Raw genomic sequence first — 13,984 nt, forward strand, 5'->3', positions numbered from 1 at the left:
TAGTCAGTATTATAAATATTACATATCATTAATCATATACATATATATATATATATATATATATATATATGTATATATATATATATATATATATCATTAATAAATATCATTTATATATCATTAATCTAATGACTCGATTAGTTCGTGTCATTAAGAAGATTGATATTAAAAACAACATGATAATAAAACGAGATGTCACTTCCACGCCAAAAAAATTGTTGCTGAAGTGTTTATAGTGCATATATATGTATATAAGTGTATATATTGTTTAAGTCTGCTTTTTTTTCTAAAAAAATAATTATATAACTTTTGAAAATTACGTTTATTAGAAATACAAGGATTACAAAGTTATATTCTTGATTTATCATGTTTCGAAATATTAAAAATGTTATATAATAAAGATATATGTAAGAATCATAGAAACTAATCAACCGACGCGATAGTATCGTGATGCCAAATACATAACAATAAATGAACCGATCGATTGTAAAAATCCATTAGCAACGTTCACAAAACATGAGCGGTTGTTTAGTCAATCAGAGATCAAATAATTATTTTATCGATGCATCAATGGTTATGATCAATAGTCTTTTGTTTATAATGATAGAATATATTATTATATTTATTTATATTTATTATTATATTTAAATTTATTATATTTAAATTAATTTATATTTATATTTATTTAGATATATTATTATTATTTTTTTTTTCTTTTTCTAAGCTTTTAAAATTAATACCATAATATTAAAAATAATTAATTAATATTTTAAAAGTGACTAATTTTCCTGTAATTTAATTTAATTTATTTTCCTTCATTTTCTTTCAATCATTCTAATTTTCGCACATCTCTTCGCACGATACTTTTTATTTTCTCTTATTCTATACAATGTTCTCTCTTTTTTTCTCATATTCTCATATCTCTTTTTATTCTTTTCCAATTTTTTTCATTTTCTCTCATTCTATATAATTATATAATATATAATAATCTCATTATATACACAGCTTAGTACATAAATTGGCCAGGAGAATCCGAAAAGGAATCGCCGCAAAAAGTTAATGCTCTGAAGTCTTTCTTGATATTTCTCAGACGTTTGATAGAGTCTGGCGAATTGCAATATAAGATAAAACAAAATCTATCAATCTGTTATTTTACTATCATATTATCCTACTATCCTACAAGATAAAACAAAATCTGACAATCCATTATTTTAATATTCTACAATCTTACCTTTAAGCTCGATATTTTATGAAACAAGACGCGGTTTCTCAACTTTACGGTGTAATTCCTCAGAGCAGCGTGCTTGGCCCAGTGCTGTACTTACTATATACTGCGGACTTAGTAATTATAAACGTCCGTGTAATGACCGCAACATACGCAGATGAGACAGCCCTATTGACAGTCCACAAAAATTCAACTGTAGCTTCAAAGATCCTACAAAAAGGCTTTGACTATTTTAATCCTGAACAAAGATGTGGCGCATCAAGGCAAACGAAGTTAAATCGACGTATGTAACTCCTACTTCCTGCAGAGATCACTTTCTAGTGAAATAATTATTTTTTAAATAAGAACCGTATTGATTTTTAAATTTTAAAGATGTTAAAAATTTTCTATATTTTTGTTAGCAAACAGTATCTATCTCCATATTTTTATAATTAAATATTATGTTCATATACAGTGTGTATTTTGTTTATAATTGCATATATAATATATATAAAGATTTTCTCGCAATTTGCACATCTTTCATTCATGTATATTTGAGTTAGTTTTAAACGGCTATTTGCATTTGATGGGGATAAATCTCACATGAACCGGATGAGAAGGACGAAGTATTATATCGGTCCTCAACTGAATATTCTTCAAATATTCAACGGGCTCCAAATAAAAATTGTGCACCAAAGGAGCTATCATAGCCTTCAATTCCAACATGCCGAATCGTTGACCTAATAATACAAAATTCAAAGTCTGTCAAAAACTATCAGGATGAAGAGAAACGAAAATCACAACCAATTCACCTATGCAATTTCTTGGTCCTGCGCTGAATGGTAAATAGGAATAAGGATGACGATTTCGTATCTTTTCGGGCAAGAATCTATCTGGATCAAATACTTCTGGATTTGGCCAAAAATTAGGATCTCTGTGAACTCCGTAAATATTAAGATGTAAGTTCGTTCCAGCAGGTACGACATATGAACCTGAAAAGTATTATAAAATTTCAAAATTTATAAAAATAAGATTTTTTTTGAGAAAAATAATATGTACATAATATTGTATTTTTAAAATGTAATATAATATGTATATTAAATTTTACGTTCTATAATTTATGCTTCGTGTTATGTGACATATTCAAAAACATGTCAAATAAAGTGATTAATTACGTAGTTTTACATCTTCTGCAGTATTTCGTAATATTAAAAACACGCTGGGATACAAACGTAACGCTTCTTTTAAACATCTGTCTAAATATGATAAATTTTGCAATGATTTCATGGTAAATTTCCCTCCGTTCTCTTGCATCACGGTATTAATTTCAGCCCTCACACGTTCCTATGTCATCGGTAATAATCAAAATATATTTTTCAATTCAGGATTTTATACGCATAAATAAAAATAAATTTATAATAAATCAAAACATATTGTACATATTTGTTTTGAGATGTTTTAATTTTTTTGCAATTTATATATTGATATATATATATAGAAAAATACACTGTAAACAAAAATTTGATATTTGTACTATTTTGAATAAAAATCGCAATTTAAATAATATATCGCAAGATATTGAGTTATACCTGAACATCTTTGTGTTCAGCTAATAATAATAAAGCAAACATTATACCTATTGCTGTAGTATCATGACCCTGTAATCAGATTGTATCAGATCATATTGTTATATGTGCTTAGATAATATGTACAAAAAAATTAAAGAAATATTACATATACGTACTTCGAACATGAAAGTATCGACTTCCTCTCTTATATTCAAATCAGTTAAAGAATTTTCTCGCGATGCCGCTATTAAAAGGTCCAACATGGCTAGCCGTTTGTTTTTAACTAGAAATAAGCAAGGCATATTAACGATTATCTCATTTTTGCATTTCGCGCTTTAATTATATAACATTGGTCTCGTTAAAATTTAAACATTCTTACAAATAGTAATAATTTATTTTGATAGCGGACGTATAGTGCATCATTTCGTGTAATTATACAGATATTTAGTGTAAATAGTGCAAGTATAATATTTATAATTTTAGATTGCGAAGTCGAATTTAAGTTAGAAGATCTGATTTCTTACATACTTCCAAATACTTCGACATCTTCTGCCTCCGTCTCTTTATCGTCTTCAAGATTCTTTAAGTATCGATTACCTGTGTGTTCATGATAAAGTTTCCTTTCCGCGATAACCTATACACGAGTACGATTTATTTAATTTTTGTATTAAATAGCAAAGTATTAGCATATTGTATTACATTATAAATATTAATAATGTAATATGCTATTAATATTACAAGATTTATTGTAATTTTTAAAAGCGTTTGAAGGACTTGAGATAACATGACTTATAACGTACTTTTTCTGTAAATCCGTGCAATATCTTCAAGACCTCTTTTTGTCTACTTCCTTGTGACGATAGTGAGAATAATAAATCATTAAGCAACCAAGGCCTTATTGCTCTAAATCGCAATTCATTAAGTTATATAATTTCAATAATAATTTTATTTTGTAAAACCTTATTTAAAACTATCATGAAGTAATAGAGTAATCTTAACTCTAAATAATCATAGATTATAGACAATATATGAAAAATTTAAAACTACATATATGTGACGAAAAAGTTATGTAGATCCTTCTAAAAACATTGTATTTTCGTTTTAGCTAAACATTATTTTATCAAAGCTAAATATGTTTTTTTATTGCCCACATAATTCATTTTTCTTAATTTTTCAATAGTTTCGAGATTGAAAGCAATTTTAAATAAAACATTTAATGGAGCACGCACAATACATTTTAATTGCTAATTACGGGCTTAAACAAATCGATATTTATATTAACATTGATATAAATAGTTGTTCACCTTCGCATGACTTTAATAATCAATCTATTTTTCAAAATGTATAGTTATATTATTATAATAATTTTAAAGATCATAGATATGTCACACATACAATTATTTGTTATACTCTCATATATTAAATTACCTATAAATTATCAGTTCGATTATTTCGTGAATTGCATTTCGATACTGTTGTTGGAACTCGCCGAGTTTTTGCAAAGAGACACCCATGGCAGTTTCTAAAATGTATTTATTATACAGAGTGTTCCAGAATTCGTGGACATAAAATGCACAACATGATTGTCTGTGCCAGAAGAAATAACTTTTGCCTGTGGTAAAAGTGCGTTTAAATACTACTATTTAAACGAGAACAATTAATTAAATTATGCTTGAACCAGGAGTAGTACGCGCGTGTCACTACATTATTAAAGATTTTATAAGAACTACTCATGATATTATTCAATATCGCTATTTTGAATACAACTTATTTAATAAGAGAACATTTTCTAATTGATATCACTAAAACAACGATTGAAAATAAAATAAATAGATTAGATAACATGTGAATAATTTCGATTCCAACGTTTTTAAATATTAAAAGATATACATAAAATAACGTACAACCTCAAGTGCCATGTACGCCGTACAATGTTGGCAAATAGGTCAGGTTTTTCATGCGGACGCACGGTCTCAATAAAGTATCTAATGTAGATAAAAAGATGTACCGCTTAGCCATGTAAATTTTTTACGAACGGTAGCGATACACCTTTTTGCTTATGTAAATATATATTTATATATATATAATTATAAGAAATTTAATTAAACTGGAACAGAAAAAGATTCGTTAAACAAAACACATTTCTTGAAAATATAAATAAATAAAAAATATTTCTTATAGAAAATATGAGAAGATATATACTTTTAACTTCTCAATTTTACTGAACTTAAAATCACAAATTCAAAATAATAATCACTATTAATCACTCAATTGAAGCAGTCAGATGAGTTTGCTTAAGCCTACCAAATTAACTTCGCCTATAAACTGATACATCACTGGTTAATCGTCATTACTACGCGCGAAAAATCCGACTCTGCTAACACTCATGTACACGCATCCGTCGTATCTGATTCAAGCTTAGAGCACTGATTGGTTAGCTTAAAGTTGTTTTTATTTAAAAAGTAGTGTTTAGACAAATTTTTGCTCAAGGAAAAAGTTGTTTCTTCTGGCACGGACAGTCAAGCTGTGCATTTCGTGTCCGCTAATTCTGGGACACTCTGTCGAGATCGAACAATCCAAGATTATTATGGGTGAATATTTCATTGATAGCTTTGAGTATAAAAAATCGAATATTATTTATTTTCACTGTACTATTATGTGCGTGCGTGTGACTACGTGAAGTGTGTGTGTGTGTGTGTGTGTGAGTGTGTGATACTTCGTGTAGAAACAAATTCTTTTCTTAAGTCATAGTCATTTAGAATATTACCGCATATCGCGTTTAGCGTATATTCACTAATAAATGGTAATAAATCCTTTACAACTGTCCCTCCGACATCCTTCAAAGATTTTGTCATGCAATCACTTTCCTTGATCAAGATATCAATGAACTGATTTAATATATTAAAATGGAACGCAGGAGTTAGTATCTTTCGCCGTGTTTGCCATTTAACGCCTGAAACAAAAACAAGATAAAATTATGCGATAAAATACAAATAATAGAATATAAGATTTATAAATATTATAGTGCCTCTTTAATTTAATGTTTACTGCCCAATCTTAAATAACAATATCCCTCTAAAAAAAACCTTACAAAGGTAAAAAAAATACGCCAAGTACATAAAAAATATTCTACCTTGTATGCATCTTTAATAAAAAAATTCCTTAAAAATAATTTTTTATAGTAATTTTCCCTCAAAAAATCATTTTCCTAAAAAACGAAATCTCAACAAATAATTTTCATGAAAAGATATTAAAAAATAAAATATCAAAACTAAATATGAAATCAATAATTACTATTAGCCAAGTACTTAAGAGTACTTTACTTTGTAAATTTGATATAATATTTGCCGTGAAATATCAATTTTATACAGTAGAGAATGTGTACGCACACACACATACAGACACACACACACACACACACACACACACACACACATATATATAATTATAAATTACATAATTATATTCCACAAAATGATAACTGTCTATTCTCTTTATTAAGATTAATATATAATATGTCAAAATATATTATGTCTAAACAGATAATGAAAAAAATTTTACAATATTTTTACTTTTTGATGAATTTTTTACAATCCACTTGATTGTTGTTACGTGTCACACACACAAGTCTGTGTTTTTATTATATAATAAATGTACTTGGCGTCGCGACACTACCGCGTCGCTTGATAATAACCTTTAATATGTCACTTCTCTTCCTTGTTCCGCACTATAGTTTTATTTATTTACTTATTTATTTATTATTATTATTTTTATTTTTATCATTTTTATTTATTTATTATTAATCTGTGTTTAATAACCTGACTGCTTAACTTGTCACTTCTCTTCCTTGTTATACACTATTCCGCACTATACATTAATAATTTCACACAACATATAACTTGTTAAAGCCTTTTACATACCGTATAACCGTATACGCACGATGTGAACGCCGCTTGAGGGACAAACTCGCTTTGCTTGTGTGCGTGCGAGCATACGTACGTGAGACTGAAGAAAATCCGGGATAATGTAACAATTTTGATATACGATCATCATTTCTCGGGATTGACTGCACCGATTTTATTCAAACTGGTCGCAATCGAAAGCTTATATTCACATTATGTAATAAAAGTGCCGTTAGATTTTTTCTTAAGGTCTTAGTTTCTGAAATATCTTAATCGAAAGTTTATATGATGTGAAATTCCGGATAAGCTACTTGGTAGCGCCGCGTCGAGAGCAGTGACTCTCAATGCTCGGATCCTGTTTTTTATGTACTTGGCGTCACGACGCTACCGCGTCGCTTGATATATCGTAAAATTCTTTTATAATCGTTTAAATATATCTTCTCGTGAAATTTCTAAGGTAAATGTTGAAAGTATTAACTTGAATTTAATTATTATTTTGTACTTAAATCTTAGATTGGTAAATAAAAAACATACTAAAATTTATTAGAAAGTTACGTAATGATGTTTGATTTAAAATTAAAAATTTAAGGGAGTAATCTAGTCTAAAAGTCGAATTTGTATGCTATTTTTGCGAATTTGTTTAAAGAAAAGAATAAGTTTTATTGGGATATAGTTTTCTCTCACATATTTATATGTACATACTTCAAGTATGTTTCAAAATTTTTTTACTAAAAAATAATTATAAATAAGCGCGATATACAAAATTTAATAAGGTTATGAAGAAAAGTTAGTCCATCACTTTCATGACTCCGGCTATTTTGCTTAACTACCAGAAAAGTTGCCATTTCAACAATCTTTACCAGAATGAAGGTGTTGTGGAGCAAAGTCCAAATCAATGCATTAAACGAATTTTCATTGTTATCTTGTGTTTCTGCTCCTAAACAATGTTCCAGCAATTCACTAGCCAAACCTAATCGAAATATAAATGCCGATACAATGCTCTATTGAATACTGCGCGGCCTGAGTGCCGAGCGCATGCCAGAGATCGTTCCCAGGTACTATAACATTGTCAATTTTATGAATCGGGCTAAATTTTCTTGCAGGCATATTTTCCATACTAAATATTTGCAAAATATGCAAAAAAAAAAGTCAATTTTTCCGCTAGACTAGAATACTCCCTTAATACACGATAACAAACTGTAATAAAAAAGTTTGTATGTTTTCATATGCTAACATTATTATGTTACCTGCACTGGTGAGGAGACCTGTGCCGAGCCAGGGATGTAATATATTATATGTACGACTTTTCTCGATGTGTTTAGTGCTGCTTAGTATCTTCTAAAATCACCGGAAACATCTAGTTATTATAGCATTCAATCTCAAATGCACAAATAATTTACTAATTGTATCTCATATTTTCTCAATCTAATCTATATAGAATTTTGCATCGATTCTTTTTATTTTTTTAAGAAATATTTTCATCAAAAATCTTCTTGTGAAATACAAGATTCCTAAATCTCTAGCTAAAGTAATGTCTATGGAGTCTATAGAGAATTAAATCTTTTAAAAGAAATTTCTTTATTACCTCCAGATCATCTGGATGACGGATAGACACAGTAAATTCGAATAATCCCCATACTTTTAAAATAGGATAATATTTATCACATAGTGTACACAATAATTTCCATTGTTCCACTAAAAAATATATTATAAATATAGTGATACGGAGGACTTGCATTTGTGACAATAATCGATAATTTATCGAAAATAGATGAGATGTTTGTTCACATATTTATATTTGTTATTATCAAGTGAACCGAGTTTGTTCTCGGTTGACGGAGTCTATGTTTATGTCCTGACAACCGAAGACATATTTATACATTTGAATTTCAAACCAACATGAGAGATACATAACGGCATACCGTTATTAATTTGCAAAAAGCGCAGAATCTGGTGAGTCATGTTTCTGACTAGTAATTGAAACATAAAAAATTAATGTACGTTTAATATTTCTTTGTATTCATATTTTTATTTGACTGGTTATATTTATTGGGATTCAACACATTGGCACATTACAATACAATAATTTGAAAAATTATTTGAAACAGTGTGCTTGCCAGATATCTGCGAGATACAATCTAATGTCTGTGCGTTCTACTAATTTACGCGTCAAAGACAGATATTTTTATAATTTTAGTAGAAACTTTTGTACTTGCCTGCTGAAACTTGGACTAGGAATATATGACCAAAAATCGGAACGCTCGGGGGTCCCGGTAAAAGATGAAGAAGTCGTCCTTTTCTTCCATAATGTACGTAATAATAATATATCAATAAAATAAACATGAATAATAACAATATATTTATAAACATCGTTCCTTTCTAACGAATCTAACGTTGATATTCTTAACTGTCAAATTAAACTTCTTCTATTTATTGATCTTCTTCTATTTCTTTGATTCCTGAATCACACGTGTCACAAGATAAATAGTATTAATTCTCCGACAAAATTGATAATTATCTTGTCTAATTTTAAATGTTATCCTAAATAGAAAGAGACATAATGAGAGAGAATAATAGTAAGATCACTGAAATGCGTCAATCATATATTTTTTTATAGTTAACTTTTATTTATGATTAACTTTAAAAATTCATGGAAAAATATGATAAATTTGTTTATTTTAAAGGAAAAAAATATTATTTATGTAATAAAAAAAAATATATGAATCTCCAATAAAAATGTTCTTAATTTTTCGACCATTACTTGCAATTGCTTTTTATTGTAAAAGATAAAATTTCGAGAACTTATTGCAAAGTCATTAATTAGGGCGAGTATTATTCCTTACATCAATTCTTATATTAATTCTTGTCGCAAACATTTAACATATAAATTGTTTCTAACATTAGTATTTTAATTATAATTTTATTTAATCTATAGCTGTATAATGTATAAAAATCTTGAGCGATTACATCACAACATCCACTTAAAATTCACTTGTATGCAAATTTTTGTTCGAAAGTATCTAAGATCTATAAATATACTTTTATTGTTTTATAAACAGAGTTTTTTGTTATAAACCAAAACTATTTAATTAAGCATTCGCAAATTGTATCATAAACAAAGAATTATTTTATTAATTTTTATTTGATTTTTATCAAAATTATTATTCTATTATATTGTATTTTCATATAATATACAAATTGTATAATTATCGTGATTTCTTATAAGTGTTTGTTCTTTTGTTTTGTTGTGTATCTAATTGTTAATATTTCTATAACAATACTTCTGTTATAATATATATTTAATAAAATTATAATTTAAAAAATCATATAAAATCATATAAAACTACCAGCTTGTGATATTTGAAGAAATTTATGTTAAAATAATGCCCTTAAAATAATTATAATATTATTAATCATTGTTGGGATTTTGCAATAATATTATAAAATTTTATTTTATATATTACCTGATAGAGCTTTTCTAATACAACGATCAATTGAAACACGAATGTTTACAATGCAATTGTAAATCTCTCCAAGCAGATACACATGTCAGTAAAACGAATCTTCACGAACTGATAATGTAAATCTGGGAGCTATACATATAGCCGTTCAGCAGCTCAAGAGCGTACTAATAATCAGAATTTTGTGTCTTGAAATACAGACGGTTGAAAATAATTCCACTTTGATTAATGACATATATATATATATATATATATATATATATATATATATATATATACATAGAGGAATCAATTGGTGTAAAGAAAACACATAATTGTTTCGAAAAAGAAATGTAATTTGCAATTAACAATTACATTTTTTTTCTTAAAAATAACTATGTGTTTTCTTTACACCAATTGATTCCTTTCATTATTTTGTACATAAAAGTATTAGGGTAAGATAATCGAAAAAAGAATATTTTACAAGATATTTTACGGTTTATGTAAAATTAAGAAATGATTTCAAGCCTCATAATTCGGAAAGTACTTAATGAAAACTAACTTAATTATAGTGTTTTGGAAAGCTCTCAAGATAAGCTACAAGAATATGTAATAAAAAATAGGGAGTTCCATTTAAAAAATCCAAAGTGACCTTGCCCTGACCTTGTCAACGCCACTCAAGGTCAAACCAATGGTACCTTCTTTTGTCCCCCTTCAAGCCATACAACTTATATCTGAAACATTTTTCGATTTAATGCAGTGTTTCTGAGATATTCGCGTGTATTTATTAAAATGGTCTACCCTGTATACGGGGTGTCCCATTTTAATCGATCACCCCGAATAACTTTTTTAATTTTGATTGTAGAAAATAATGTTTCAGACGAAAGTTATATGGCTTGAAGAGGGCCATCAGATGGTGGCAACGATTTGACCTTGGAGAGTCATTTGAAGGTCACGTGAAGGTCACCGTCAATTTCTTAAATGGAACTCTATTTTTTATTGCATATTCTTGTAGCTTATCTCGAGGGCTTTCCAAAACACTATAGTAAAATGTTTTTCCCTCAAGTACTTTTTGGGTTATAAGGCTTGAAATTATTTCTTAATTTTACATAAACCGTAAAATATCTTGTAAAATATTCATTTTTCGATTATCTTACCTTAATACTTTTATGTACAAAATAATGAGAGGAATCAATTGGTGTAAAGAAAACACATAATTGTTTTGAAGAAAAAATATGTAATTTGCAATTAACAATTACATATTTTTTCTTAAAAATAACTATAATGATACGTTTCTGTGGGGTGGCAATTGGTATCAATTCTCTATCACTTCGACCTTGATGCTCTTCTATTATATGTTGATAGCTGGAGAAAAGGGACGAAAGATAGCGATCGATATGATACTTATCAATCATTGTGACATCAAAGAAATCACTCGGTCAATGTCGCTGCGAGGCTAACAATGTATATATGGGACTGCCGTGGATAGTGACGCATTATTAGGGAAGACCGGGGACAAACGTAACAACGTCATGAAAGTAACAAGCCTCGTAATAAACTACACAATATGTTGAATAATTTGTACTATGTAGTCAAACGCGTACGCCCCGATTCTCTTCCTTTTCAGCTAATTGTTGTAGAACGATCGTGCCGGTTGCACATGCAGGAGTGAAATTAGTGTATCTGCATTATTCACCTACGTATTTCTTGTGTTAGTTTTTTTATATCTATGCCTAATTAAAGTGTATATATTGACGTAATTATTTGCCGGTGTATTCTTCTAAAATGTATTCATAAGTTTTTATAGTTGATTTGGCTAAGTCTTGCATCATATTTAGGTTATAATGCTTTTATTCTAAAAAATGTGTTTGAGGACAAAAGTAACTTTGTGGACGAAAGTAACATGTTTCAATGCTTAAAGTAACGCGCGGCTGGTCCCATAATAACTGTACCAAAGGCGATTCTTATTACGTATGCCATAATTGTGATTCGGAATAGATCCTAATCTCTTTTGTATAAGTAGTTATCATGCAATTTTTACACTATTATTTAGAACTATTATTTAGACTTAAAAAAGTACAAGACTGGTGTGATATTAAGTATAATTATTTTATGATATTACTTATAATTATTTTGCTTAACGAAGATTATTTCTTTTAAGTTTTTCAAAGATGATAAAAATAAATATTTATTTTATTTTTTATTTTAATATAATATAATACAAATTTATAAAAAAAAGTTATCTTGCTTAATAAAAGATTATAATAAAAGTTGCCTTAAATTGAAAAAAGTCATATTTATTTTATTTTTCCGAAAATAAGAACTGGTACTTTTATCCCCAGACTATGTTGTTACTTTCGTCCCCGGCCCCCAAAATAAAAGTAACAATCAACGTACTTGCGAAAAACTATAATAGCTCTTTGAATATCTGTCATTTGAGATTGAAACATAGGTATAATAATAGAGCAATAAATGGAGTATTTTAACATATAATCTTTTTTTTTATATCTCTAACGATAATTAATTAGTGTCCTATAATACAAAAAATGTTATTTTTGTCTCCGGTCTCCCCTACTATACAAAAGTTGTGAAATCAACACTATTGAAATCAACAAACAAAAACTGTGCTTTTGTCAAAGAATCTCGTTCGTCAATGTTGAATTCACCGTGCAGTGCAATATACCTTCCTGTTTTATTCTCTATTTTTACATCAAGGTACGAACGACAATCTCGATGATCCAACAATAATTGATCGATCAATTCTTCTTTTTTATTCGTTATCAATCAATACATTTGTAGTCAGGAATTTCCTCGCGATCTTAAAATGAAAGACCGCAAGATTCTGCAAGTAAGACAAAATTTTGAAAATTTGATTTTGAATATCATATTTTGAATCACTTATTATTTGTAATTGGAATAAATATAAAAATTTTTTTTTGCGCGTAATGATAAAAGAAAAGCAATTCGTTCGGTTGAGTTGTCCGTTTAAGGTATACTTCCATGATTATAATATCCCACACAACACAGAAATTGCAGCAACATTGCAGCAACATTAAGGTAATATTGCTGCATTGCTGTATGGGATATTATCAAATTAAGAAAGTGTTAGTATTTCGTTCATGAGCAACAACAATAAGACGCTTTATGTATTTATGCATGAGTCGAATAATATGAACATTTTAAATGATTAAAATTTGCATGATATATTTTTCATTTTTGTTTAGCAGAATATACATTATTATTTCATTATCAAAGTATTTATATATTATGTCATTAAATTTAGATACTTCATTGCAACAGCCTTTAATATACACTAGTGTAATGTAGTGCGGATAATGCAAATTCATCATTAATACGCAGTTTTTCAACTGGTGCATGTACTTGACTCCTTTTTTTTATCTTTTTTTAAAAAGATTATATTATTATTATATAAAAAACTTTGTACAAAAAATCATGATATTAAAGATCACTACATTAATGATTTTCTGCTTTAGCCAATGCATGAGCAAATGTAGTACTTCAGTGGCTTTTAATATGTCGAACATACATGTACTCTTCTTCTTTCTCTATTCTATTTATTTATCATTTTAAAAGAGACATGAAGCGTCCGTCTGAAAAAAAGTCTGCTCATGGAACGTTAATGCATCAAAAATATTCATCACCGAAAATATCGATCACCGAAAGATCGATAATATTAATGATGAATAAAAAGAATGATTAGGCGTATATTAAAACATGGTCTTCATGATAAAAATAGAATCATATATTGTTACATTTTACATAATTACATATATCATTTTTATCTTTTGCGCTCATTATATCTGCATTACATACTAAAATAAATTATATTATGTATCAACAAGTATGTCT

The 13,984-nt window shown here is 28.1% G+C and overlaps 1 protein-coding gene across 2 annotated transcripts; it reads right to left on the minus strand.

Moving 5' to 3' along the window:
- Window positions 1-2,064: 2,064 nt before the first annotated feature.
- LOC145973612 (cytochrome P450 4C1-like) lies at window positions 2,065-9,215 on the minus strand. 2 transcript variants are annotated; one of them, XM_083103137.1, is made up of 11 exons: window positions 8,891-9,215; window positions 8,260-8,369; window positions 7,922-8,012; window positions 5,540-5,725; window positions 4,201-4,294; window positions 3,573-3,675; window positions 3,301-3,406; window positions 2,949-3,055; window positions 2,794-2,862; window positions 2,313-2,548; window positions 2,065-2,196 (listed from the first exon to the last, which is right to left on the minus strand). In XM_083103137.1, the coding sequence occupies exons 1-10, from the start codon at window positions 9,042-9,044 to the stop codon at window positions 2,372-2,374; spliced, it is 1,197 nt and encodes a 398-aa protein (XP_082959263.1). In that variant the 5' UTR covers window positions 9,045-9,215; the 3' UTR covers window positions 2,065-2,196; window positions 2,313-2,371. The 2 variants fall into 2 exon arrangements, with proteins under 2 accessions (XP_082959263.1, XP_082959264.1); XM_083103138.1 differs by lacking the exon at window positions 2,065-2,196 and having other exon boundaries at window positions 2,436-2,548; window positions 2,841-2,862.
- Window positions 9,216-13,984: the final 4,769 nt, after the last annotated feature.

This window comes from Camponotus vicinus, unplaced genomic scaffold, assembly GCF_025532165.1.
Source record: "Camponotus vicinus isolate PSW18456_S1 unplaced genomic scaffold, iyCamVici1.0 SCAF_6, whole genome shotgun sequence".
Classification (NCBI taxonomy): domain Eukaryota; kingdom Metazoa; phylum Arthropoda; class Insecta; order Hymenoptera; family Formicidae; genus Camponotus; species Camponotus vicinus.